General features: G+C 45.7%; 1 protein-coding gene across 5 annotated transcripts in view; it reads right to left on the bottom strand.

Moving 5' to 3' along the window:
* Positions 1–26,631, bottom strand: part of RALBP1 (ralA binding protein 1) — a 68,278-nt gene that overhangs the window by 28,512 nt on the left and 13,135 nt on the right. For 2 of the 5 annotated variants that reach the window (XM_077810443.1, XM_077810439.1), the window contains exon 2: positions 12,449–12,740. In XM_077810443.1, coding sequence (XP_077666569.1) covers positions 12,449–12,692 — 244 coding nt within the window. In that variant the 5' untranslated portion in view covers positions 12,693–12,740. Of the gene's footprint in view, positions 1–12,448; positions 12,741–17,283; positions 17,419–19,173; positions 19,235–22,657; positions 22,772–26,631 lie in introns of those variants that run through there. The other 3 variants (XM_077810442.1, XM_077810440.1, XM_077810444.1) reach the window with 3 other exon arrangements.

Below are 26,631 nucleotides of genomic sequence, written 5' to 3'. Positions count from 1 at the left end.
GGAAGCAAGGGGCTCGAATGGGGGTCCCATGAGTTTAGAGAGGACCAGGTTAAGGTTCCATGGTGGGACTGGGAGGTGGGAGTACGGGAACACCCTCTCCAACCCTTCAAGGAACTGCCCCACCATTGGGTGGGAAAACACCGTGCCCCCCGAGAACCCTGGATGGAAGGCGAAGATGGCCGCCAGGTGCACTCTGAGTGAGGACGGGGCTAGCCCTTGCTGCTTGAGGTGCAGGAGGTACTCCAGGATGGCCTGCACCGGGGCCTGGCACGGCTGCACCTGTCGGAGTTCACACCAACATGAGAACCTTTTCCACTTGGCCATATAGGCTGCACTGGTAGAGGGCTTTCTACTGCCAAGCAGAATCTGTTGCCTGGGAAGGGAGCACTGGCTCTCTAGGGCATTTAGCCACAGAGCCTCCACGCCGTCAGGTGCAGTGACTGTAGGTCAGGGTGGAGAAACCGCCGGCCGTCCTGTGTAATGAGGTCTCGGTGTAGGGGCAGGACTACTGGGACCTCCATCGACAGCTCTAGGAGCTACATATACCAGTGCTGGCGAGCCCAGGCTGGGGCAATGAGGATCACCGCTGCCCTGTCCCCACGCACCTTGAGCAGGACCTTGTGCACCAAGGGGAGCAGGGGGGAAGGCATACATCAAGCCCCCTCTTCACGGGATCGCAAAACGCGTCCGCGAGTGAACCCGGGCTGCGGCCCTGGAATGAGCAGAACTGCGGGCACTGGGCGTTGGCCCTGGTGGCAAACAGGTCGACCCGGGGAAACCCCCACCTGCGGAAGAGCGAAAGCACGACGTCCATCCTGAGTGTCCACTCATGCATGCGGTACGACCTGTTGAGGGAGTCCACCAGCTCGTTCCACACCCCTGGAGATAGGCCTCAAGGTGAATCGCATGGGCTATGCAAAGGTCCCAGAGGAGGAGAGCCTTGTGACAGAGTGGCGAGGAACGAGCCCCGCCCTGCTTGTTTATATAAAACATGGCAGTAGTGTTGTCTGTCAGAACGGTCACGCTGTGACCACTCAGAGTGGCGTGAAAGGTCTGACAGGCGACACGAACCACCCTGAGCTCCTTCACATTGATATGGAGTGATCGCTCTGCTCCGGACCACAAACCCTGCGTCATGATGGCCCCCAGGTGAGCTGCCCATCTGTGGTCTGACGCATCCATCACCAGCGTCAGGTCCGGTTGTGGGGTGGCAAAGGGGATGCCTTCGCAAACCATAGGCTGGGACTGCCACCACAGCAGGGAGTCCAGCACGTCCCTTGGGGCTATCACTACCAAGTCCAGGGGGTCCCTGCCTGGGCGGTACACCTGAGCGAGCCACGCCTGCAGCGTCCCGAGTCTCAGTCTGGCATGCCTGACCACATGCATGCATGCTGCCATGTGGCCCAGCAGCCGCAGGCAGCACTTGGCTGTTGTCATTGGAAACTGGCGCAGGGAGGCCACCGCTTGCTGGATAGCCCGGAATCGGGATACTGGAAGGCTTGCCCTGGCCTGCACCATGTCCAGGACTGCCCCTATGAATTCCACTCTTCGCGTGGGTACGAGCATGGACTTCGGGACGTTGACCAGGAGCCCTAGCTTGCAGAACAATCTCAGGGCCACCTCCACATGGCCCGGCACTTCCGCCTCGGATCGGCCCGCCAGGAGCCAGTCGTTGAGGTACAGATACACTCGGATTCTCTGCCTCCATAAAAGGCTGCCACCACTGCCATGCACTTTGTGAACACCCTTGGGGCCGTGGCTAAACCGAACGGGAGAACCACAAACTGGTAATGTTCTCGGCCCATGGTGAAACGTAGGAACCGCCGATGTGCTGGGTGGATGGTGATATGAAAGTACGTGTCCTTCATGTCGAGGGCAGAGTACCAGTCCTCCGGATCCAGGGAAGGGATGATGGTGCCCAGAGAGACCATGTGGAACTGGGTCTTGACCAGGAACTTGTTGAGCCCGCGCAGGTCTAGGATGGGGCGAAAGCCCCCTTTGGTCTTGGGGATGAGGAAGTACCGGGAGTAGAACCCCTTCCCCTTTAGGCTGTGCAGCACCATCTCTACCGCCACCGCCTCTAGCAGCGAGCGGACTTCCTTCTCTAGGAAATGCTTGTGAGAGGGGTCCCTGAAGAGGGATGGGGAAGGGAGGTGAGAGGGGGGGAGGGAGGTGAACTGCAGCAAGTACCCATTCTGCACCGTGCGTAAGACTCAACGGTCTGATGTAAAGGTGGACCATGCATGGGAGAAACAGGACAGGTGGTTCAGGAAACAAGGGGATGGATCTGGTGGCTGGTCTGGTACGCTGACCTCGAGCACACCTTCAAAAGGTGTGGCATAGTGCCCGGCCAGGGTTTGTGCTGGCCTTCGTTCTGGCCCGGTGCATTATTGTTACTATTGTTGTGCCGTCGCCTGTTACCCCTGCCTCGCCTATGGTAAGGCTCATGCCTATGGCGAGGCTGGTACTGGCGTTGAAGGGGAGGCAGAGCTTAAAGGGCTTCCTCTGTGTCGCCGGGGTGTGCATACCCAGCGACTTAAGCGTAGCTCGCGAGTCCTTGAGGCTGTGCAGCCTCGTGTCTGTCTGGTCCAAGAAGAGCCCGGACTCTTCCAAGGGGAGGTCCTGGAGTGTATTCTGGACCTCAGGTGGCAGACCTCACTCCTGGAGCCACACCGAGCACCTCATGACCACCCTGGACGCAATCATTCTAGCCGCTGCATCCGCCAAATCCAGGGAGGCCTGGAGAGAGGTCTTGGCTACTGCAGGGCCGTGAACTCCTGTCGGGAACCTTGTGGGAGGTTGTCCTTAAACTTCCCCACCACTGCCCAGGAGTTGAAATTGTGCCTGTTGGGGATGGCCTGCTGGTTCGCAATCCTCAACTGAAGGCCCCCAGATAAGTACACCTTTCTGCCAAAAAGGTCCAGGCATTTCGCCTCCTTAGCCTTAGGGGCCGGGGCCTGCTGTCCATGGCGCTCCCTTTCGTTTACCGCTGAGACCACTAGGGAGCATGGACTCAGTTGGCAGAATAGGAACTCATAGCCCTTAGAAGGGGCAAAGTATTTATGCTCCACTCCCTTGGCCATTGGAGTGCTGGAGGCCGGGGTGTACCACATAGTCTTATAGTTGGACTGAATGGTCTTAATGAGCGGGAGCGCTATTCTGAATGGACCTTCGGGGTTCAAAATGTCCACCATGGGGTCCTCCTACTCAACTGTCTCCTCGGCCTGCAACCCCAAGTTCTGGGCGACCCTGCGCAGCAATTCCTGGTGGGCTCTATGGTCTATCAATGGAGGGCCGGACACCTCTGTACCCGCCACTGCCTCTTTCGGGGAAGACAAGGAGTTAGCTGCAGCTCGACCCCCGCCTGGTTGGTCCTCCTGCTCCCCTTCTCCTGTGGGAGGGGTCTCCGGCTCAGGCTGGGGCGGGAGTCCATGGGACAGCACTGGACTCGGTGCTGGTCTCTCCCGTTTATCCTGGGGGGATGCTGGAGGCCTGGATACTGTAGCCTCTGGCACCGTCTGGCATAGGTGTGGGGACCGGGACTGCTGCACCAAGTAACTTGCCCTAGACAGGGCCCCTTGTCGCTCCTGATAGGCCTAGGGGGTCCAGAAGGGCCAAGGGCCTGGCGGCCCTCATTGGGGTTGCCAGCCCACCTGAAGGTCCCTGTTGTCCGGGGCTCAGTGCAGGTAGGTATAGCAGCCGGAGTCGGCACTGAACTGTGGCGATGCTGATCACAAAGGCCATGGCGGTGCCAATGATCTGCGCCGGCAGGAGAACAAGCAGCTCCTGGCTGAGCGGGAGTGGTTCTGGTATCCCCGGATCCGGCACTGGTACCGGCGTACCCTGCACTGGGACCATCTGCGGGAGTCCTCTGGAGAGGGCGGTCTCAACTCCTCCTGGTGCCAGTCACTGGGTGGTGCCGGGGAGTGGCGTGCCCTTTCCGGTGCTTCCTCGCGCCAACCCACTGCCAGTGCAGCAATCTCCTTCTGGGCCACTGGCAACTGTGAGTCCATGGAGTTGGCGCTTGACCGGGACCAACTCCAGGAGTGGTGCTGGGACAGTGTCCTCAAGCGGCACACCACTGCCGGCTTACCCCTCGACGGCACACGAGGCATGGGTGCTGAAGGGTTCTCCCCAAACGGGAGGGGGCTTGCCGCCAACTGCTCGATGAGGTCCTTTGCAGCCTCAAAGGTGCCAGGTGTAGAGGGCTGATCCGTTATGCCCTCGAGCCTATCATTCACACTGAGCTCACTTAAGTCTGGGCTCGGTGGGGCTCATGCTGCTGGAACTGTTGGCACCAGCGCCAGTACTGTGGCCTTCCTGCTCTTACTGGCACTCGGGGCCTTGGGAGGCGCTGGCCTCCTGTGCGGGAATGACCACGCCTTCCTTTCGGCTGTGCCGGGGGCTGCACCAGGGAGGATGAGTGGTGCCAGGGCCTAGCCTGGCGCTCTGGGGCCAACAGTTTACGGTGCTTAGCCGGTGCCGGGTCTCTCAGTAGCTCCGGGGCACTATGCACCAAGGAAGCCTGAGCTGGCGTCGGGTGCTCTGGGCCTGGCGGTTGCAATGCAGCTCCATCAACAGCTGCTTTAGACAAAAGTTGATTTCTTTCCTTGTTCTTGGCTTAAACGCCTTGCGAATCCTTCACCGTTCAGTTTGATGTCCGTCCCCCAGGCAACGTAGACACGAATCGTGGGGGGTCACTAACTGGCATAGGTTTGCAGCACGTGGTGCAAGCCTTGAAGCTGTGGGCTTGCGGCATGCCCCGCAGCGGGTGCTGGAAGCCTCCAAGCTCCTAATGACTTAAGTGTCCGCAATAGGTATGTTAACCAACTGATACCAGCTACTCTAAAGGCGAAGGGACTGCTCTTCTACAAGAGAGAGAGGTTGTTCCAGCATTGTCATGGACGGTAAGAAAGGACTGGAGGGGGTTGGGCCGGCGGGGTATATATGCACAGGGCAGTGGCACCACTCAGGGGGCCCCGCCGGGAGCCGCTAAGGGAAAAAGTTTCTGACGCTCGTGCACGCGGTGCGCGCACACTTAATGCGGAATGGACGTGGACAAGCACTAGAAGAAGAATGGGCCTGTTGCTACTCCCTGAAGATACTGAAAAGAAGGAGTTTCAGACCACTGGGCTTCAACCCAAGGTGACAAGTGGGGGTAAGAGGAAGAAAGGGAACGCCCTGCTTGTGAGAAAGGAGACTGTTTGGGGAAGGGAAGAGCCTCCAGAGAATCTTCCTGTTAGCTGAACCCTACAACCTTTTGGTTTTGGCCTTGAGAAGGGAGATACTTTATAAGGATCTAGCACTTCTCAAGATGCATATGCAAAACCCCCACACTCAGAGTCCAGTCTACAGAAAATTATTGCGAGAATTCTAAAGTGTTTGCACCTGGTAAACACCCACACAGCCTGAACTCTGTCCTTTTCGATCAATGCCTCACACACAATGCCCATAACACACACACTCCCACTCTGCCTCTTCACTGTAATGGACCGGTGCTACCTGCACCTCTCCTACACTTAAACATTGAGCCTACTCCCCTGACAGAATACCACCCTTGAAAATTTAACAACCACTTCATACCCTCTTACAACCCCTTCACATTTGTGCACAGGATACTACCTAAACCTATACCTTCCCCACCCATCATTAAATCCACAGATTGCTCTCATATCCCACCTCACTACTGACAACACCCATGGCAAGAAGACCCCAGTGCCCTGCTACTGAAACAACTTATATAGTTCTGTATTGAAAAAATGCAGGCTGGAACCTCAAGATACACATGCACCTCCTTCCTTTGATAATACACATCGGGGACTCAGACCCAGATCTCCTCATATCAAATCACAGCTCTTCCAAGCAGCTCCATTTTTCCCTCCATCACACAGCTATAGGTCACATAGTGAATGCAGCTAGACTGCATGCAGACTCTGATGCTGGAAGACCAGATGCCAATTCATACCAAAGGCCCAGGGCCTCACTGAACACTGACAAATGCATAGTTGAAAACAGTCTGGCACACCTGTGGGTTAGTACAATTAAAAGATATATTAGTGTTATAAGAACATGTTTAGTGTTTAGACTTTATGGAATGCTTGCAGGATGCTGCATGTATTAATTTTACTTAGTATAACTTTATACCATGGGATACAGATATTATAAGTGTTTGCATTGTAAAACCTCTAATTGTGTAACTCACCAAACAGGAAAAGCAGCATTAATTAAAGAAAAGTGCTTGTCCTGCACACAAGATGGCCCACTGAAGGCAAAGGAGGCATCGGGTAGCATCAAAGGACAAAGACCTTGTTGACTGCATTCCTCACTCCCTCCAGGAAGGGGAGACGTGCATGAACGCACCTCATCAGTTTGGATTCTGGGGTGAAAGGGATAAAAATCCCTGACAAGGAGAAACTGGATTTTTATGTTGTCTGGACTCTGAAGGGCAAAGATTCCTAAACAAGAGATTCCCATGCCGCTTGGCATGAGTCAGCCCTAAGGACATACAGAGCTGCTTATTATAGAAGCTTATGTTACCTTTTCAAATCTAAGACTGTAACTCATTGGCGTGTATGTTTCCTGTTTTAACCTTGTAAGTAACTCATTTATTTTCTTAGTTAACGAAGCTTTAGTTAGTTTATAACAGGATTGGCTACAGGCATTGTCTTTGGTTTGAGATCTGAGTACAACTGACCTGAGGATAGTGACTGGGAGTAACCTGAATACTGTTGTTATTTTTGGTGTAAAGTGATCATCTATCACAGGCGTGGGCAAACTTTTTGGCCTGAGGGCCACATCTGGGTATGGAAATGGTATGGTGGGCCATGAATACTCACAAAAATAACAATTCATGTTCAAACAGGGACAACACAAGTTTGTTTCAAAATCAACACTATTATAATAATTCTGTTAAACAATGTGCTGCTAGAAAAGTACATTACTGAGCTGTTTGTTGATTTTACCACAACATTTTGCTCCTGTCTGAACACAAACTGTATGTTAGGGCCTCATTTTCAAAAGAGCTGCAACAGCGACGTGTTTTTTAAATCCGAAAAGACACTGCTCCAGGGGCGTAGCCACAGGTGGGCCGTGGCCCACCCACTTATTATCCAGGCCCACCCCATTACTTTCCCCACTCCGCCACCTGGTGCTCCAGCTTGGGAGCGGCAGCGGGGCACAGGGGCTTGCAAGCGCCGAGCGGGTGAAGCGCTGCAAGCTTCAGCGGAGCTCGAGGGCTGGATTAAAAACTCTGATGGGCTGGACCCAGCCCACGGGCTATAGTTTGCCCACCCCTGATCTATCACATAGTCCAGCTTGCAGTGATGGCAACACAGACTGGAATGTCCAAGGGGACTGTCTGTAACTCCATGATAAGACTGTTACAGTGCTTTCAAAGTTCACACTTGTTACCAGGTTGGTGAAATCTAATTATAGAACATACAACCAGTTTGGGGTGTCCGTGCTCTGCTTTTTGACAGTCTGCCCTGAGGCTGGTACTCATGGTCATGAGCCAGGCAAGACAGCATGACACAGATAATTCCCAGTGGCTACTGTCAGCTTCAAAGGGCAAAGTTAAGGTTGCATGGGAATTTACCGTAACTCTGCATTTTCTAGTTTTCAGAAGTTTGAGTTTTGCTGAACTTGACATTCTGGAAGAGCACGTGCTACCACCTGACTACCTTAACTCTACGTGAACGTTTATTCCCATTTAATTAAATATGAATCTGAATATTACAAGTACAGTAGTCCCTGTGTGCTTTTTAATATGAGTTGACTGTACTTGATACTGTCTTCATGTTTTCAATGACATGTTTTTATTGACAAGATATAACTGTGTGTCATAAGTAGTCACTGGTGAAGGTGATACTTTTAGCACCTAGGGAGGCAGTTAGGGATTGTGGAGTAAGCACATTAGTTGGATGTTTCTGACAAAATGAACAGCAGTGAATAGTTGCAAGTGTTGACATTTAAACTGTCATCTTTAAGGTTTCAGACTTAGCAATCTGTTGTGGGGAGTGAGGCAGTTAATCTCTCTCTGAGCCACTGCTTTAGGCTGTCGGAAGACTCAGGAAGATATCATTGTACCAAGATTCAGAGTAACAGCCGTGTTAGTCTGTATTCGCAAAAAGAAAAGGAGTACTTGTGGCACCTTAGAGACTAACCAATTTATTTGAGCATGAGCTTTCGTGAGCTACAGCTCGCTTCATCGGATGCATACCGTGGAAACTGCAGCAGACTTTATATACACACAGAGATCATGAAACAATACCTCCTCCCACCCCACTGTCCTGCTGGTAATAGCTTATCTAAAGTGATCATCAAGTTGGGCCATTTCCAGCACAAATCCAGGTTTTCTCACCCTCCACTCCCCCACACACAAACTCACTCTCCTGCTGGTAATAGCCCATCCAAAGTGACAACTCTCTACACAATGTGCATGATAATCAAGGTGGGCCATTTCCAGCACAAATCGAGGTTTTCTCACCCTCCAATCCCCCACACACAAACTCACTCTCCTGCTGGTAATAGCTCATCCAAAGTGACCACTCTCCCTACAATGTGCATGGTAATCAAGGTGGGCCATGTACAGCACAAATCCAGGCTCTCACCCCCCCCCCTTTTTTTTTCCTGGGGACACACACACACACAAACTCACTCTCCTGCTGGCAATAGCTCATCCAAACTGACCACTCTCCAAGTTTAAATCCAAGTTTAACCAGAACGTCTGGGGGAGGGGGGGTAGGAAAAAACAAGGGGAAATAGGCTACCTTGCATAATGACTTAGCCAGTCCCAGTCTCTATTTAAGCCTAAATTAATAGTATCCAATTTGCAAATGAATTCCAATTCAGCAGTTTCTCGCTGGAGTCTGGATTTGAAGTTTTTTTTGTTTTAAGATAGCGACCTTCATGTCTGTGATTGCGTGACCAGAGAGATTGAAGTGTTCTCCGACTGGTTTATGAATGTTATAATTCTTGACATCTGATTTGTGTCCATTTATTCTTTTACGTAGAGACTGTCCAGTTTGACCAATGTAAATGGCAGAGGGGCATTGCTGGCACATGATGGCATATATTACATTGGTGGATGTGCAGGTGAACGAGCCTCTGATAGCGTGGCTGATGTTATTAGGCCCTGTGATGGTGTCCCCTGAATAGATATGTGGGCACAGTTGGCAACGGGCTTTGTTGCAAGGATAAGTTCCTGGGTTAGTGGTTCTGTCACTAGCCGTCACCTTCAGCCCCCAACTAAAACCCCTCCAACGCATTATTAAGGATCTACAACCTATCCTAAAGGTTGACCCAACACTCTCACAAATCTTGGGAGACAGGCCAGTCCTTGCCTACAGACAGCCCCGCAACCTGAAACAAATACTCACCAACAACCACATACCACACAACAGAACCACTAACCCAGGAACTTATCCTTGCAACAAAGCCCGTTGCCAACTGTGCCCACATATCTATTCAGGGGACACCATCACAGGGTCTAATAACATCAGCCACACTATCAAAGGCTCGTTCACCTGCACATCCACCAATGTGATATATGCCATCATGTGCCAGCAATGCCCCTCTGCCATTTACATTGGTCAAACTGGACAGTCTCTACGTAAAAGAATAAATGGACACAAATCAGATGTCAAGAATTATAACATTCATAAACCAGTCGGAGAACACTTCAATCTCTCTGGTCACGCAATCACAGACATGAAGGTCGCTATCTTAAAACAAAAAAAACTTCAAATCCAGACTCCAGCGAGAAACTGCTGAATTGGAATTCATTTGCAAATTGGATACTATTAATTTAGGCTTAAATAGAGACTGGGACTGGCTAAGTCATTATGCAAGGTAGCCTATTTCCCCTTGTTTTTTCCTACCCCCCCTCCCCCAGACGTTCTGGTTAAACTTGGATTTAAACTTGGAGAGTGGTCAGTTTGGATGAGCTATTGCCAGCAGGAGAGTGAGTTTGTGTGTGTGTGTCCCCAGGAAAAAAAAAAGGGGGGGGGGGGTGAGAGCCTGGATTTGTGCTGGACATGGCCCACCTTGATTACCATGCACATTGTAGGGAGAGTGGTCACTTTGGATGAGCTATTACCAGCAGGAGAGTGAGTTTGTGTGTGTATGGGGGTGGGGGGGGGTGAGAAAACCTGGATTTGTGCTGGAAATGGCCCACCTTGATTATCATGCACATTGTAGGGAGAGTGGTCACTTTGGATGAGCTATTTATTACCAGCAGGAGAGTGAGTTTGTGTGTGTGTGTTTTTTGGAGGGGGGTGAGGGGGTGAGAGAACCTGGATTTGTGCAGGAAATGGCCCACCTTGATTATCATGCACATTGTGTAGAGAGTTGTCACTTTGGATGGGCTATTACCAGCAGGAGAGTGAGTTTGTGTGTGGGGGAGTGGAGGGTGAGAAAACCTGGATTTGTGCTGGAAATGGCCCAACTTGATGATCACTTTAGATAAGCTATTACCAGCAGGACAGTGGGGTGGGAGGAGGTATTGTTTCATGATCTCTGTGTGTATATAAAGTCTGCTGCAGTTTCCACGGTATGCATCCGATGAAGCGAGCTGTAGCTCACGAAAGCTCATGCTCAAATAAATTGGTTAGTCTCTAAGGTGCCACAAGTACTCCTTTTCTTATCACTGTACCAAGTTTACAATCATTTTGTGTTTCCACAGTTTTCTTCACAAATCTAAGGATTAGAAACAATTTTTGCTGTGAAAGCTGCAGTTTTTAAAAATGATTTTGTGGCAGGAAATGCCACAGCACCACTTTCCCCCTCCCTTTCTCGGTCTGTTTTTTAACATGCTTATCTTACAATTTGCTTGCTCATTTTGGGCACCACCATAATATACATAATAGTTAATATGGCATTTCATGATCAGGCCCATAATTTGTGGCTATGTGACTAGGCTTAACTAAGTAACCACAGTGCACATTTCACTACACCTCAAAAAGCATACAGTACACACACACAAACCTTGAGCGATTCCACAACAAAAAATTACATGATTAAGTTAATTTTTCACCCTTCTGACTTTAAAAATTAGAGAAATAATTTAAATCTAGACGTATCCATTTTTGGACAATTAAACAGATTTGACACCGAAGTGCTTTGTTTTACAGGCATGCAGCTATTATGTCAGAACTTGGAAACATGCCTGGGAACTCCTTTCTCAAGGTATGTCTTCACTGCAGTTAGCCCAGGCTAAGGGAACATTCAAGGCAGAGGGGCCTGAATACGTGCTAACTACTTATGCTAAACAATCTGTTCCACTTGCATTTAGTTGTGACTCTCTGAATACCTGACCTGAAGAAGAGCTGTGTGTGGCTGGAAAGCTTGTGTCTCTCACCAACAGAAGTTGGTCCAATAAAAGATATTACCTCACTCATCCTGTCTCATTAAGAAATTCAGTCTGCAAACCAAAGCAATTCACACCTAATGGACTGACTTGTCTGCCTCTCCATTTCTTTCCCATCCACTAAACATATGTCATTTTGCATATATTTCCCCAAATTACAGATTTTATCACACAAAACCTTTACCAGAGGGCTGGTGTCAGCTTCTGGTAAACTGGCAATACAGGAGGAGGATTTCTCCGATAGTATATCAGTTCAAATGTAGCAGAAATGGAGCAGGTACACATGGGATTAAAAATGCAGTGCAGAGAAATGGAGGAATAAAACAAGAAAGTACAGCCAAGGTGGAACTGTGGGACAGGATTAGAACACTAACAGCAGGTGGGTTCCTGGACTGAAGCCGAAGCCAAACCCAAACTCATGCCTATGTGCTCGGCTGTGGCTGCTAGTTTGGGCTTAAAGTGCCCTCAAACCCAGATAAGAGGTTTTTCTTTGTGGACGGAACCTTCAGGGGCAACACATGGGCTAACTCTGCAGTGAAGACATACCCCATTTTCTCTTCAGACTCTGAGGAATGTGTCTGAAAAAATAGAGAGGAATGAGAAGAACCCATTGCCAGGCAATTGACCGAGCAATGTCTTGGACTTTGGATAAAGTTGCTCATTAGCTTTCCTAGAAAGAAGTAAGATATTTAAAAACAAAAAAAAATTTTTTTTTTTTTTTTAATGAGAGACCAGCATAGCTCATAATTCAGGCATGAAAAGAAAGGAGGAGTCAGACCACTGTTTCTCAACCTGTTTGTGTTGGCGACCCCTTTTGGATTTAAAAAAAGTTATGGACTCCTTCCCCGCCGCCACACACACACACACACACAAATTGCAGCCCCCATCTCAAACTCAGGGCTCCAGGCTTCAGTCCCGCAAAACATGTCAATTAGCTTTGCAGGGCCGCCCGAGGCAATTGTTCTGCTTCCCACGCCCTCGCGCTGGCCCTGCTCGTGACCCCCCTAAACCTGTCCCAGACTCCCAGGTTGAGAAACACTGAGTTAGAGAGATCACACACATGGAGTAAGACTGTCTACTCACTTCTTTTCTCCTTTTTCTTAAATTTTCCTTTCTTCTTCCCATGCTCCTTTTCATCATCAGACACTATATCTGGAGGCTCGTGTAGGTTGTCATGAGGTGGTGAAGGCTCACCAGTCCGGTACAATCCAGGGAATTTTGTAGGGCTGATTTCTTCAGAGCTGGGGGTACGGGCAAGAACCCCACTATGTTCCACTCTGCGATGTTCACTGGGGCTGCTGGTAGGAGGCAGGAAGCACTCAGTCATTCTGATTCCCTGACACAAAATGAAAAATCTGTCACCTGTCCATCACACCTACAACAGAAAAAACAAACAAGGTCTCCAAAATGCTCCAATCAATGTTTTTTAAACAATCTCCTTAGATCCCCATCCTACAAACAGTAGCAGTAGTAATGTTTATTACAATGAGACAGTCAATGGGACCGCTCATGGTACTATATTCAGCAGTAAGCGTCTGCAGGATCTGACAATTACTGAACTGCAGCCTTGTTATACAAATGTACTGAGGGATCTATTAGACAGTTAAAGTGGAAAAGGCTAAAATATTTAAGATTTGCCATTTCAAATATCAACAGATTTGAATACCTGTTAAAAAAAATTATCCTAGAAGCTTCTACTTCTTAAATTAGGTGGTGGTTTTAGTTCTTGTTTGTTTGTTTGAAAGGTTTACTGGAATTTACACTTCTAGTTTTCACACAAATTACTCTTGTATGAGGGCTGGCAGTGATCATGAGTACCTTCTACAGGTCCCACCACTCCCATCCAGAGCTCATTCTCTTCTCCAATTAATTATCTTGCCTACATGCAAACAAGAATTTGCTTTTCCTGCTCCAATATGAAAAGAGTGAGGTCAAATTCATCTCCAGCTTACGGTGGTGTAAGTGGGAAGGGAGGGAAGGGGGAGAGAATCAAGGAGGACGGGGTTGATCTAGTGCAAAACAACCACAACCTCGCTTACAAAATAGGGGCATAATGGGATAGCAGAACCCAAAATTTGGGCAAGCTGCCTGTTAGGGAGGCATGGCCAAGGTAGCCATGAAGTCCACTAACGCAGATACTCCCTTCAGAGGTTCCCTATAGCAGAGCTCCTGGCCAGAAGTAAAATTCTTCCCAAACCAGCACAATTTCAGAGAGTGGCAGCAGAAACTCTGCCCTCCACAGGAGTGAGTCATAGTATACTCTATATCTCCTGCTTCAGCTTTTGCTGAATTTGGCCTCTTGAATCTAAATGGTCATCCTGAAATGTAACCTTTCCATTTTACTGCTTTCCCTGCTTCCCCAGTGCAGGAGGCTCTCCATTCCTACACCCACTGGTGTGCTTGGACAAAGACTCAGAGAATAGAATTATGGGTTTACAATGAAATGTGAACAGAGTCATGATGAACTGACTTCCGCATGAAGAGTATGCTAGTTGCCAGAGGAGTGCTTCCAAAAATTAGTATTTTGGCTTCAATGTAACAAACTCCATGCAGTCAGCAGATCTGGAGCTCCTGCTCAGCGATGTACACACACACTATAGCAGGGATCTCAAACTCAAATCACCACAAGGGCCACATGAGGACTAATACATTGGCCCAAGGGCCGCATCACTGAAACCTTTTCATACAACAATACAAAAGTATAGTCAAAAAGGGGACGGGGGGAGCTTGGCGGGCCGCAAGAAAAAAACTCTGTGGGCTGCCGCACGTTTGAGACCCCTGCACTATAGTGAGAAATCCTCACCACTCCAATGTAAGCAGAGAACAATCCCATTTAAAAGTAACTAGATAAACCTTCATTCAGGGGAACAAAATGTACAAAATTATCTGGGGGTGAAAATAACCCTAAATAAATGATCATATACGTTAGACTATATTCTTAGCCAAAGGACACAACTAATTTTTCTTATTTCAATGGTGTTATCTTTGCTGTAGCTCACGAAAGCTATGCACAAATAAATTGGTTAGTGTCTAAGGTGCCACAAGTACTCCTTTTCTTTTTGCGAATACAGACTAACACGGCGGCTACTCTGAAACCTATCTTTCATAACTGTTTCCTGTTTGTCTTGTGTTTTTCTTATTTGAATTAGGGATATGAAATAATCAAATCCCCTCAATAACTTGTGCTAATTTGTTTTTGATGTAAACAAGTGACTGCTCTCCTGTAATAATATATACTCTGTAATAGAAATATTTAGGAGTTCCTGGGATTTAAGACTTGTGATCATCCAAAACATTTCCAACATCATAGCTTGCAATCCATAAAAATGTACTTGGTATGAATAATGACACTGCCTTGTACTTCCATGGCATCTTTCAGTTGTGCATCTCAAAGTACTTTAAAAATGCTAGAAAATTAACCTCATAATACCTCAAGTGACAGGAAAATCACTTCACCCACCAATGAAATGCCGTCATCTATAGGGTGGAATACAGAAGCTGTTTAATAGAGCAGAATCTAAATGTAACTTTTAATTCTCAATTAGAATTTGGCCGAGACACCAGGATTCACATCCCTACTCTTGTGATCAGGGCATGAGTTTTATATCTCATCAAAAGATGGCACCTCCCACAGCACAGTAACCCTTCATACAGTGCTGAAGGACTGATTTTGCTTGTGAATCTTCCCTATGCTAAGCGGGAGGTTTATTCCTGTTTTTTGTAACTTTGAAGTTTTGCCTAGAGGGGAATCCTCTGTTTTAAATCTTATTACCCTGTAAAATTACCTTCCATCCTGATTGTACAGAGGTGCTTCTTTTACTTTTTTCTTTATAATAAAGTTCTTCTTTTAAGAACCTGATTGGTTTTTAGTGTCCTAAAAACCCACGGATCTGGTCTGTGCTCACCTTGTTTACCTATTTGGTTGGCATATTATTCTCAAGCCTCCCCAGGAAAGGAGGTGAAGGCGGCTGGGGGGATATTTTGGGTGAGGAGATCATGGAATTATGATTAGAAGCCTGGGTTGGAAACTCCAAGTGGTCCTTTTCCTAAACCTTTATCTAAGTCACTTGGTGGTGGCAGCAATACCGTCCAAGGACAAGAAAGAATTTGTGCCTTGGGAAAGTTTTTAACCTAAGCTGGTAAAAAATAATGCAGGTCCCCACGTCTGTATCCCAGAGTTCAGAGTGGGGAGGAAACCCTGACAATGTTCTTTTAATGTAGTTGTGTGGGGAATTTCCTAGGTTTTTAAAAAAGCAAATTGAAAAAGAATCCATTATGTTGGGATCATATTGACATCCACATGGGTCATCAGCAGAGTTGGAACCTTTATATTCACCACAAGAACCTCTGCCATTTGAGCTAACAGCGTAACTGATGGCAATAGTAAACTGTTGTCCTTTATGTGGACTAGCATGAGGGGGATGGAACACTATGCCAATGGGTTTTACAGATATTTGCTGACAGCAGAGGAGTGGTGAGACTCAGGAATCTTGGGTTCTATTCCTGGCTCTGGAGGAGAGCATACTCTAGTGGGCAAAGATTTTTATGACCATTTCCTTGCCCAGCCAGTTCCAGACTCCTTCCTTGCTCATCATCTTTTAGTCTCCCAGTCTCAGTCTCCCTTCGCCAATTCCCAGTCTCAATTTACCTGTCCCCACACTGCCAGACTCCTCCCACAGCCCCAAGCTCCTTGTCCCAATCTACTCTCTCTCCTTCCCCCAAAGATGCACTCCTTGCTCCCTCTGCATTCAGATAAGGCAGCATCCTCCTCTACACTGCCTTGGGGATCGTTGACAGTGTAAGAGTCACTGACAGCAAAGGTGGATTACCGTTTTGTGGGGCCCTGGGCCAAAGCAAGTAGGGACCCACCCCGCCGCCCTTCTCCTATGCTCCTGCTGGGAAGCAGGGTTGGGGGGCTTCCCCCTCCCACCCGGTTCTCCAACCGGGGAGCAGGGTTGGGGTGCAGGGGCTTCCCCCGCTCTGCCCAGTGCTCCTGCCGGGAAGCGGGGTCAGGACGTTGGGGCTTCCTCCGCTCCCCAGCAGGAGTGCTGGGAGGGCAAAGTAAACCCCCATGCCCTGCTCCCCGGCAGGAGCACCAGGCAGGTATGCGAAGCGGGGCAAGCCCTAGTGACCATACTCGGCTTGCCAGCAGGGAGTGCTAGGTGGGCGAGGGAAACCCCCATGCCCTGACCCTGTTCCCCAGCAGGAGTGCCAGGCAGGTAGGTGGAGCGGAACAAGCCCCAGCACCCAGATCCCAATCCCCAGCAGTAGCGGTGGGTAGGCGGAGCAGGTCAGGGGCGCCAACTTTTCCGGGGCTCCTGGACAACTGGGCTCCCGTTGGCCCAGTGGCTAATCCACCACTGACTGACAGCATAAGAGAGTCTCCCTGCACTCAGTTGAGGGGTCTGGACCCGACATGATTTGCAGCAGCCCAGAGCTGCAATCGCAGGGGAAATCCTGTTCAGTTCTGCACGGATGGAATCTTTGGGGAAATTAGCTGCTCAAATGTACAGGCTTGTCTACACGTCCCTGCAATGTGGTCTGTGGAGGTATGAGCTGCAATGCATACTGAAGCGTAGCAGTGTAACTGCCCCATGTATTCCCCACTAGCATGAATCAGACACCTAGTTTGTATTAATGTAGTCCTTCCAAATTTCAAGTCCCTGCACCAAAACATAGGTGTACTACAGCTTTTAAAAGAAAAGGTCACCAGAATGGGCCAAACAAATGTATTTTCCCCTAACCTCATTTTCGAAAATGGCTGAACCGTTTTGGCTTACATTTTCCAAAACATTTGGAATCTGAGGCAGAAATATGCCATCCCAAGTGTTTAAAGTTATAAAGAACATAAAAAGGGGTCTTATAATGGGAAGCGTCAGGCAATCTTAATAATAGGCGGTGGTATCAGCCACACTTACAACAACATGGGTCATGGAGATTGAAGCTCTTAACCATACCACATTCAGGGCTGGGCCTGTCTTCTGCACACCATACATACTTTCGGCACAGAATGCTTCATTATTTCTTTGTGCCGAGCCAGTCCCATGCCTTTGTCCTGATCACAACAGGGGCAAATGAGAAGTGGTGATTGCACACTTCACTGCTATTCTTCAGAACAACTGCTATGTAGAGTGAAGTAGATGGACAGGTAAATCGAGAATTTCTACTACAGTAGCAAGTACTCTGCAGGTCTACACCAGAAGCACTGCAAACGGCCTCAAAACTTAAATTTGTTTTCTCCATACTCTCCCAAACTCTAGTTGTTACAAAGAAATAGAGTGCTAAAAGCTAAGAAGTCAAGAGAAGGAAACAAAGTGGGAGTATTTTCCCAGGCTCCCAACCACCCTGGGATACCTTGTTTAATGACAGCTTCACAAAAACAAAACCCAGGGTACAGAATGTACTCATTATCTTGGGCCTTAGGTCAAAAAGACCAGGACAAATTAAGGAAACAACACATCCCTCAAGGAAATAAGGAACACTGTTCTTGGAACAAAAGCACTCTAGTAACAAACATCAGCTTGGCTTTTAAACAAACAAGCAGGAAGAGAAAAAAAACGCAAAGCACTTTACAAACATAAGTGTATTAAAGCCTTATAGAGGAGAAAACTGAGGTACAGAGCAGTTAAGTGACTTATTTAAGGTCATGACAGCGGGAAATAGAACCCAAACCTGACTCCGAGACCAGTACTTCAACCGCTAAGCTATGCTTCCTCTAATGAGGAAAGATTGTGAAATCTTTGTCAAATCTAATCTTTCAATAATAAAGCAGATGGCTGTGAAATTTGACAACAACTTAAGCAAAAAACAAGCAATAATTTTACCAGTTTAAAATCATTTAGCTTTAAATCATACTAAAGTATTACAGCATAAAATGCAATAGTTCAGGCAACTACATCTAAAATACATCAAAATAATTCTTAACATTCTCTTGAAAGAAACCCAAGCTGTATTTGAGACGAAGCTATATACTGTATGCAAACTGGAGGGCCCTCTTGCTGGTTTAATTACGTATTCTTTAAAGAGAAAAACAGCATCAGAGCCAAGTAATATTTAGGTTTGGAATGATTCAATTTTTATTGGTAATATGTCACCATTCACACGCAAGCTGATGAAAAAAGATTACCATCAATAATAATTGAAATGTACAGATAGGCAAAGTAAGAAAAATGCTACTTGAGAACTTATCAGAGACTGTCATTAAATAATTATTACACCCCCCCCATAATTTCCTATAACTGCAAAAGTTTAAAATTGATAAAAATAAAAAAATGCCTCAACCCATAATTTAATGCAACTGAAAATTTAAAATTGATACAAATAAAGGCTTTAAAGTAAAACACATATTATCCATCAAATGAAAATTTTAAAAAAAATCAAGTTCTGCCAAGCCTAGTTTTATTAATAAAAAAATCAGTATTCAGTTGCGCAAAAAGTGCATCCTTGTTTTTCTGTCAACGTGATATGCCATAAAAACAGAGAAAAAGACAACGATGTCAGCCTGGTTTGCTGAAGCCCAAGCAGGAATCCAAACAGTGTAAAGCACTGTAAAGCACTGGGATATACAAAAATAGTTTTACAAAGGATAAACTTTTGTCTACACATGTAAAAGAGGAGTGTATTTCTTTCCAAAGTTACCTACTTTAGTCTCTACAAGAAAGTCCTACAAAACAAATTTTAAATTCAGGAGTGGCATCTGACCAAAGATGATACTAGTTAATTGTGAAAACAAGTATCTAGTTTTTCTCTGCCATTTATACAAAGCTCACTCTTCTGGATTTTAGATTCTTGTGCTGTGTTTTACACACACTCAAGAGCTATCTTGGAGAAGTGTATAATTTTTCTGTCCTGATCTCCCAGCATGCTGACCTGCAATAACAGAAACAGGTAAAGCAAGCTTAAATTTCATAAGTCAGCATAATGGCATGACTGATCAGCTCATCAAATAATTCCCATGTGAATCACATACTCTCCACAATTACTGATAATTAAAGTATTAAAAAGGCCCTCCCTGAAATTTCACAGATGAAGATAAAATCTGTATTAAACAACAGGATTCATGCTCTCCCACATAAGAATCCTATAATTTTAAAACTAATAGCTTATTTTGATTTAAAACTAAAAGCTTATTTTGATTTAAAACTAAAAGCTTATTTAGCAAAATGATTGTTATCTGCGCAACTTTAAACTATCAGATTAAATGCATTATTAACATGATCTTCAAAATAATACTAGCCCCAGCCCAGCTTTATTAGTATTATACACAAAAATCTGTAATAAAAAAAGTTACTAAGTTTGCAAAGTCAAGAACTCATCAATTAGGAAGTGCCAGAATTAAAGTAGCCTGTGCAATCTTAATTGGGCCCTCTTATGTGTGTGCATTACGGTACCGTCTTTAATTATATGATCATACACTATTTTTTCCACAGGTCCCCTACCTCATTTAGGAGAAGATATTCAATATTTTGATTTCTCATTGTGGTTTACTGTGTAGTCCCATTCCTTATTTACTCCAGGTTATTCAAATCCTGCTCTGAAGACAGAATTATTAATATCCTTAAAGGGTTTTCTATAGAGCAGGGATCAGCTGCGAGAAGCGGCAGCCAGCACATCCCTCGGCCCATGCCACTTCCTGCAGCCCCCATTGATCCGGAGTGGCAAATCGCGGCCACTGGGAGCCGCGAGCAGCCGAACCTGCGGACGTGGCAGGTAAACAAACCGGCCCAGCCCACCAGGGAGCTTACCGATCCCTGCTATAGAGCTTATCACTATAGCAGGAATGGCCAAACTTACTGGCCCTCCGAGCCACATATGACAATCTTCAGAAGTTCAAGAGCCAGGGCATGCCTCCTAGGGCTCAGGGCTTGAGCCCTGTGGCGGGATGAAGGGGGCTAGGGTTCAGAGAATCTCAGGGCTAGACCCACAGGGCACACCTGCTGGGGTTCTGGGCTTCAACTCCACTCCCGCTGAAGCTCAGAGCCCCAGCAGGCACCTCCTGTGTGGCTGAAGCCCAGAGACCCCCCTCCAGGCTGGGCAGAAGCCCCAAGCTCCCACAAATAGTCTGGTCGGCAGAAGGAGGGAGGGGGGGGAAGGCTCTGAAAGTTACACTTTAACTGTAAAAGAGCCACAGGCAGCTCACAAGCCATGGCTGGCCACCCCTGAACTATAGCATCTGAGTGCTTCACAAATATTAATGAGTTTATATGCACAATATTCCTGTGAGATAAAGGTGTGATATTATCCACATTTTACTGATGGAGGCATGGATTAAAGCACAGAGAGATTAAGATTAAGAGTATCTACTAATTTTGGGTGCCCAATTTGAGACACCTAGGGCCTGAATGTTTAAGAATATTAGCATTATACAGCACTTTATAGGTTTGTTCAAAGCACATTCCATTGACTTCAGCTGTGAGTGCCCAGCCAGGTGTGCTGCAGAATTTTTTGAAAAACATGTGAGAAGGAGGGGGAAGCTCCCTTCTTATTGGCCATATGCCTCACAGCCCTGCCTCCTTCAGAGATGGAGAAACCAATAAGAACTCAATCTTCTTCTCTTCCCCCCTTCCCTCCTGTGTGAGCAACAGGTTGGCTCCTCTGCCCCTCCCCTTCCTTCCAGGACCCGCAGCCCGGGGACGGGTGAAAGAGTCACTGGAGCTCAAGATGTGCCAAGGCAGAGAAAAGGTTGGGAACTACTGGTCTTAGTGACTTGCCTAGTATCACACAGGAACATGTGGCAAACTCAGGTTAGAATCCAGTTTTCCAGAGCACCCTTCAACTGCCTGAACTATGAAACCATCCTTTCTCTTCCTGCAATCTGCTGCCTTATTCTGCAAGAAATGAAGCAGTGGTCCCACAGACACCAGTCTCCTTAACTACGCAACCCTGATTCATCCCCACAGCAGACCCATCCTGTGAACTGAATGAGGCAGCAGTCCCATGAACAACACAGTCTTTTATGTATAGTAATCACATATTATCATAATTAGGGTTGCCAGGTGTCTGGCTTTCGACTGGAAAGTCCGGTCAGATATATGAACCAGACACTAAAAGTCCAGTTACCACGGGGGAGGGGGGGGGAAGGGAGAAGTGGCAGCCTGTCGCCCAACCCTGAAGCAGCAGCGCCCGAGGCAGTATACAAGCACCAGCTGGGCTGCAGGCAGCCCCTTTGAGAAACAGTCTGCAGCACAGGACAGAGCGCGGGGCCCCATGGTGAGTGGGGTCAGGGGCTCCTAGTGGGCATGGAAGGGATGCGAACTGCCTGCCAGCCAGAGTTTCCCCCGGCAGCTCTGGGGTGGGGAGGAGGGCTACTGGGCAGGCAGCGCAGAGGGAGGAGGAGAGCTGCTCCCTTGCAGCCGTAGCACTCTTCTGACCATTGAACTTACAAATGTTGAATTATGTACATAAAAACTGCATTCAAAAATAAAACAATGTAAAATTTTAGAGCCTGCAAGTCCACTCAGTCCTACTTCTTGTTCAGCCAAGCGCTCAGACAAGTAAACTTGTTTACATTTGCAGGAGATAATGCTGCCAGCTTCTTGTTTACAATATCACCTGAAAGCGAGCACAGGCATTCTCATAGCACTATTGTCACGGATGTCACTAGATATTTACGTGCCAGATGTGCTACAGATTCCTATGTCACTTCATGCTTCAACCACCATACCAGGGGACATTTTACATTGTTTTGTTTTTGAACGCACTTTCATAACAAAACAAAATCTACATTTGTAAGTTGCACTTTCACAACAAAGAGATTGCACTACACTACTTGTATGTGGTGAATTGAAATTGAATATTTCTTTTGTTTATCATTTTTATAGTGCAAATATAATAAAAATATACACTGATTTCAGTTACAACACAGAATACAATATAATGAAAATATAGAAAAACATCTAAAATATTTTATAAATTTAAATTGGTATTCTATTATTTAACAGTGCAATTAAAACTGTGATTAATTGCGACTAATTTTTTTGAGTTAATCGTGTGAGTTAACTGTGATTAATCGAGAGCCTTAGATATTATATAATAATTTATCTGATCATGCCAAATCCCCATCCCCGCTTTTTGGGGCTACTTTACCCAACTGTCAAAACCCCACACCAGGTTTTGCACATACCCAGAGGCTCACACACTTTTTAAACAATTTGAAATTTCTGAATAAGTCTTCAGAAAGGATCCTAGATCACTACAAGTCTGTCCAAACAGCAATCAGATTGGATTATTCTTATTTTCTTACACTTTCAGCTGCTGAACTGGGCTTTTTTTAGAAGAAGAAATACCACTTACCCAGGTCTCAATTATTCCACTCTATTTAACAATCACATGTGCGCACTGGAACCTTCACCTCTGTGCTCTAATGGCCTGAAAACACCAGAGCTTATGTAGGACTGTACAGTTACTCTAGTAAAAATAAGAAAAGATTGGTTTAGCTAAACGTATCGTACAATTTAATTAAAAAAACACGTCTGAAGTACCACAATGGAAATAAAATGAGCTGAATAAAGCCAATGGCTCCAGCGCTGAGTATTTTATTTGAGTTTTGAGTAGTTCTTGTTGCTCTTTCAATTGACACTATGCTACTATTCATTGAACAGGATAGATCAGAAAGCAAAAGAATTGGAACTGATTTTCCATAGCAGGAAAAGGAACAAAAACTACCAGTTCTACCATCTGGGTCTGTGATTTAAGACCTTGGGTAGACTAGAATTGAAGGTGTGATGTTAGCATATGTTAGCTAATGTGTAAGACATTTTAAAAGTCTTTAGCAGACAAGGCACAATGCCTTTAACATGCTATCTTGACCAGTTTAGTATGTGTTAAAGGCAGTATGCCTTGTCTACACTAGACTTTTAAAACATTTTAGCTAACGGTGCTAATATCACTCCTTAAATATTCTAGGCAAGGATTAATAGATATTGTCAGCTAAACAGGTTTAAGCCCTATTAGCACGAGGAGGAGACACCATCAAAGAAAAGCCTAAATGCTAAGTAATGTTACTATAACAATGGACAGCACATTTCCTTCTAATCCATTACTTAGCAGCAGGAGTCTGAATGCATCAGGGACACTGTGCTTCTACCTAAAGATAGCATCTTTTAGGTGGGATGTACAAAGTGTTGTTAAATATTTTCACAAGAGTAGGGATATTAGCTCTGTTAAATACTCCAATTCAGACATAAGTCTTCCAACCTCAAAATTCTCTCAAGTAGTTTCAACTGGATAGTTTATTCTTTACTTTCCCCCTCGAGAAAGCACTGCTAACAGAACTGAAAGGCGCCCATGCTTCTCCAGAGAAGTGGCTTAATTTCATGTATTTACAATCTGGAAAGTGCTCTGGGTCCATTTTATGAAAGCTGCTATATAATCCTTCATTGAGACACTGGTGTAAACAATCTAGCTTTGTTTGATCCAGTTCTCAATATAAAAAAAATTAGATCTAATAGAGGCACTACAATCCACAACAGCAAATATCTTCTGACATTTAGAGGAGGCTACACAAACCTAACGCTTCCAGCAAATAGTAATTTTCCCCCCAGGCTTGGTATTATGAGTATACTAGTTTCTAACTCCTATTCAATTGCTGCCATACATAGACTGACAAAGAGCTGCACTGTTACAACACAAGCTGTCATTTGCATTGACAAATCTAAAACAAAAAAAGCTGAAAACAGCTTTGCTCTGATTCCTCTTTGGGGTGATAAATAACACAGAGCAGATCAACTTGAAAGTTATTAATGAAATTGTAAGACATATTGCACTGGATGACAATGCAATATAAATGAATCTCAGCATCTTCTAATGAACATTTCATGACCTCCATATGATTAAAATGGAATTAGCGGTTGTGGGGATGAACTCCATTCAATAATGGCACCAGAAGGGAAAGGAAGACTGTAATTAAGCTTATGACCTGGAAAGACTGGTTATTCTTCCTATATACTGCATAACAGTTCTTCCAACAGATAAGGGCTTTCGATGAGTGGGAAAACAAATTGTGCCCTAACTGATGGAGGAGTTACTGCGGGTAGAAAGCCTTGTGCATCATCATACTGTTATTGGGTCTAATCCAGTGGCTCCCAAATTGGGGTTCGTGAACCCCTGGGGGGGTTCGCAAAATGTTACAGGGGGTTCTCGGAAAAAAATTCCCTAATGGTGGACAGAGCTGTCTCTAAGGATCCCGGGCAGCACAGGGCCAGCAGCCTGGAGCCCCGGGACTTCCAAGAGCTAAGCAGATCAAAGCAAGTATATCTATCACACTGAGGAGATTTAAACTTCAAGACTCCTTATAAGAAATCAAAAGGGAGGTGGATATTTTTTGCTGTTTTTAAAATTAAATAGGCAGCTAGTATTGTTTTTATTATGAAGAACAAGTTTAAGCTTTGTTGTAACATGCATTGTTTGCCTGGACTGCTCAAGACCTGAATGTTTGTGTAGAAAGAACTCTGAGTTGGCTTCTTAAATACCTTCATGCTGTTTTACTCCTTGATGAAACATAGGAGCCTTGTCATATAATAGGCTTATTCAAAGTGATACAAGCTATGAAAGTGAGATCTTGGAAGAGTGTTGCACTTTTCATAATGATAAATAATAATTAATACATAGTGTGTAATGTGTGTCATAAAAACAAAATTTTATATTGCCAAGATCACTGCTTTTACAGTTTATAATCAGGTAAAGGAGAAAATCCCTGGAAATATTCATTTTTAGGAGGGGGTTCGCGAGACTTGACATTTTAGTGAAATGGGTTCACAGGTTGTTAAAGTTTGGGAACCACTGGTCTAATCCAATGCCCATTAAGCAAATTAAAAGACTCCCACTGACTTCAACAGTACTGGATCAGACCCATTATGAGAAAAAAAAACTTTAGGGATGTGAAGTTTTGCAGCACAAAATGTGGACCTTTTCATCAAATTCTAGTTTAATAATGTAATCCTGAATTTGGCTCTATGGCCAAAAGCACCTGCAGTGCTTCCAACACAGAGCAACACTGCAATCTCACATCATCAAGTTTCTTCCACATACCCAAAGGAATATGGGACTATCATTTTCTGTCCTAAAAAAATATACTGTGACATACTGGACCTCAGAATGGCACCCTATAAGCCTCATATATATCATTCATATATTGTTTCAGAGTAACAGCCGTGTTAGTCTGTATTCGCAAAAAGAAATGGAGTACTTGTGGCACCTTAGAGACTAACCAATTTATTTGAGCATGAGCTTTCGTGCCTGCAGTGCTTCCAACACAGAGCAACACTGCAATCTCACATCATCAAGTTTCTTCCACATACCCAAAGGAATATGGGACTCTCATTTTCTGTCCTAAAAAAAATATACTGTGACATACTGGACCTCAAAATGGCACCCTATAAGCCTCATATATATCATTCATATATTGTTTCAGAGTAACAGCCGTGTTAGTCTGTATTCGCAAAAAGAAAAGGAGTACTTGTGGCACCTTAGAGACTAACCAATTTATTTGAGCATGAGCTTTCGTGAGCTACAGCTCACTTTCATACAAAACATGCCATGTAAGATGTCAAATGAAAGGTCATGGTCTCCTGAAACCCACTGTTCTGTCAAAACACATATATTGTTAGTATGTATCAAATTATGAGATTTTGCTGTATGGTTGTTACTAAAATATGTTGCAAGTTTGCTAGTGACATACAAAGAAGGCAAACCACTCCCAGGAGGGTGCTCAACAACAATTAATCAGCAGGGGAGGTGTCATCAAGGGATTTACAATTCAATGAGGGCTGCAGAAGCACCACATAATGGAGATTGATCAACTCTATGACTCAGTTTAACAATACCACATCCGGGGATTGCCCAGCCAGTGACTCAGCAAAGCCCACCAGGACATGTCTGGGCAAGTGTCTTGTCTTCTAGGCACATGGACTAAGGATATAAAATGGGAGACTATAGCATCATGCTTTTTCCCTTCTCCTCCCCCACTTATGCTGGAAGCAACAGGAACGCCGAGAAGATGAAGGTCATCTGAGGAGATTGGTCCAGGTTTAAGGAGAAGCATTAAGAACTGTAACATCCAGTGTGGTGAGAAAACTGCTGATCTAAATAAAGCCTAGTATAATATGGTTTAAGATTTAGATAGTGCATTTATCTTTTTTCCTTTGGTAACTTTCTCTGGTCTTTTATGCCTACCACTTAAAATCTACCTTTCCGTAATTAATAAACCTGTTTTACATTTTACCTAAAAGAGTGCGGTCTGGTTGAAGTGCTTGGGAAATCTCAGCTCA

This window comes from Eretmochelys imbricata, chromosome 2 (genome assembly GCF_965152235.1).
Source record: "Eretmochelys imbricata isolate rEreImb1 chromosome 2, rEreImb1.hap1, whole genome shotgun sequence".
NCBI classification, from domain to species: Eukaryota; Metazoa; Chordata; order Testudines; family Cheloniidae; genus Eretmochelys; species Eretmochelys imbricata.
The sequence above is the reverse complement of the archived record's forward strand: the minus strand, read 5'-3'. Positions and strand labels throughout refer to the sequence as shown.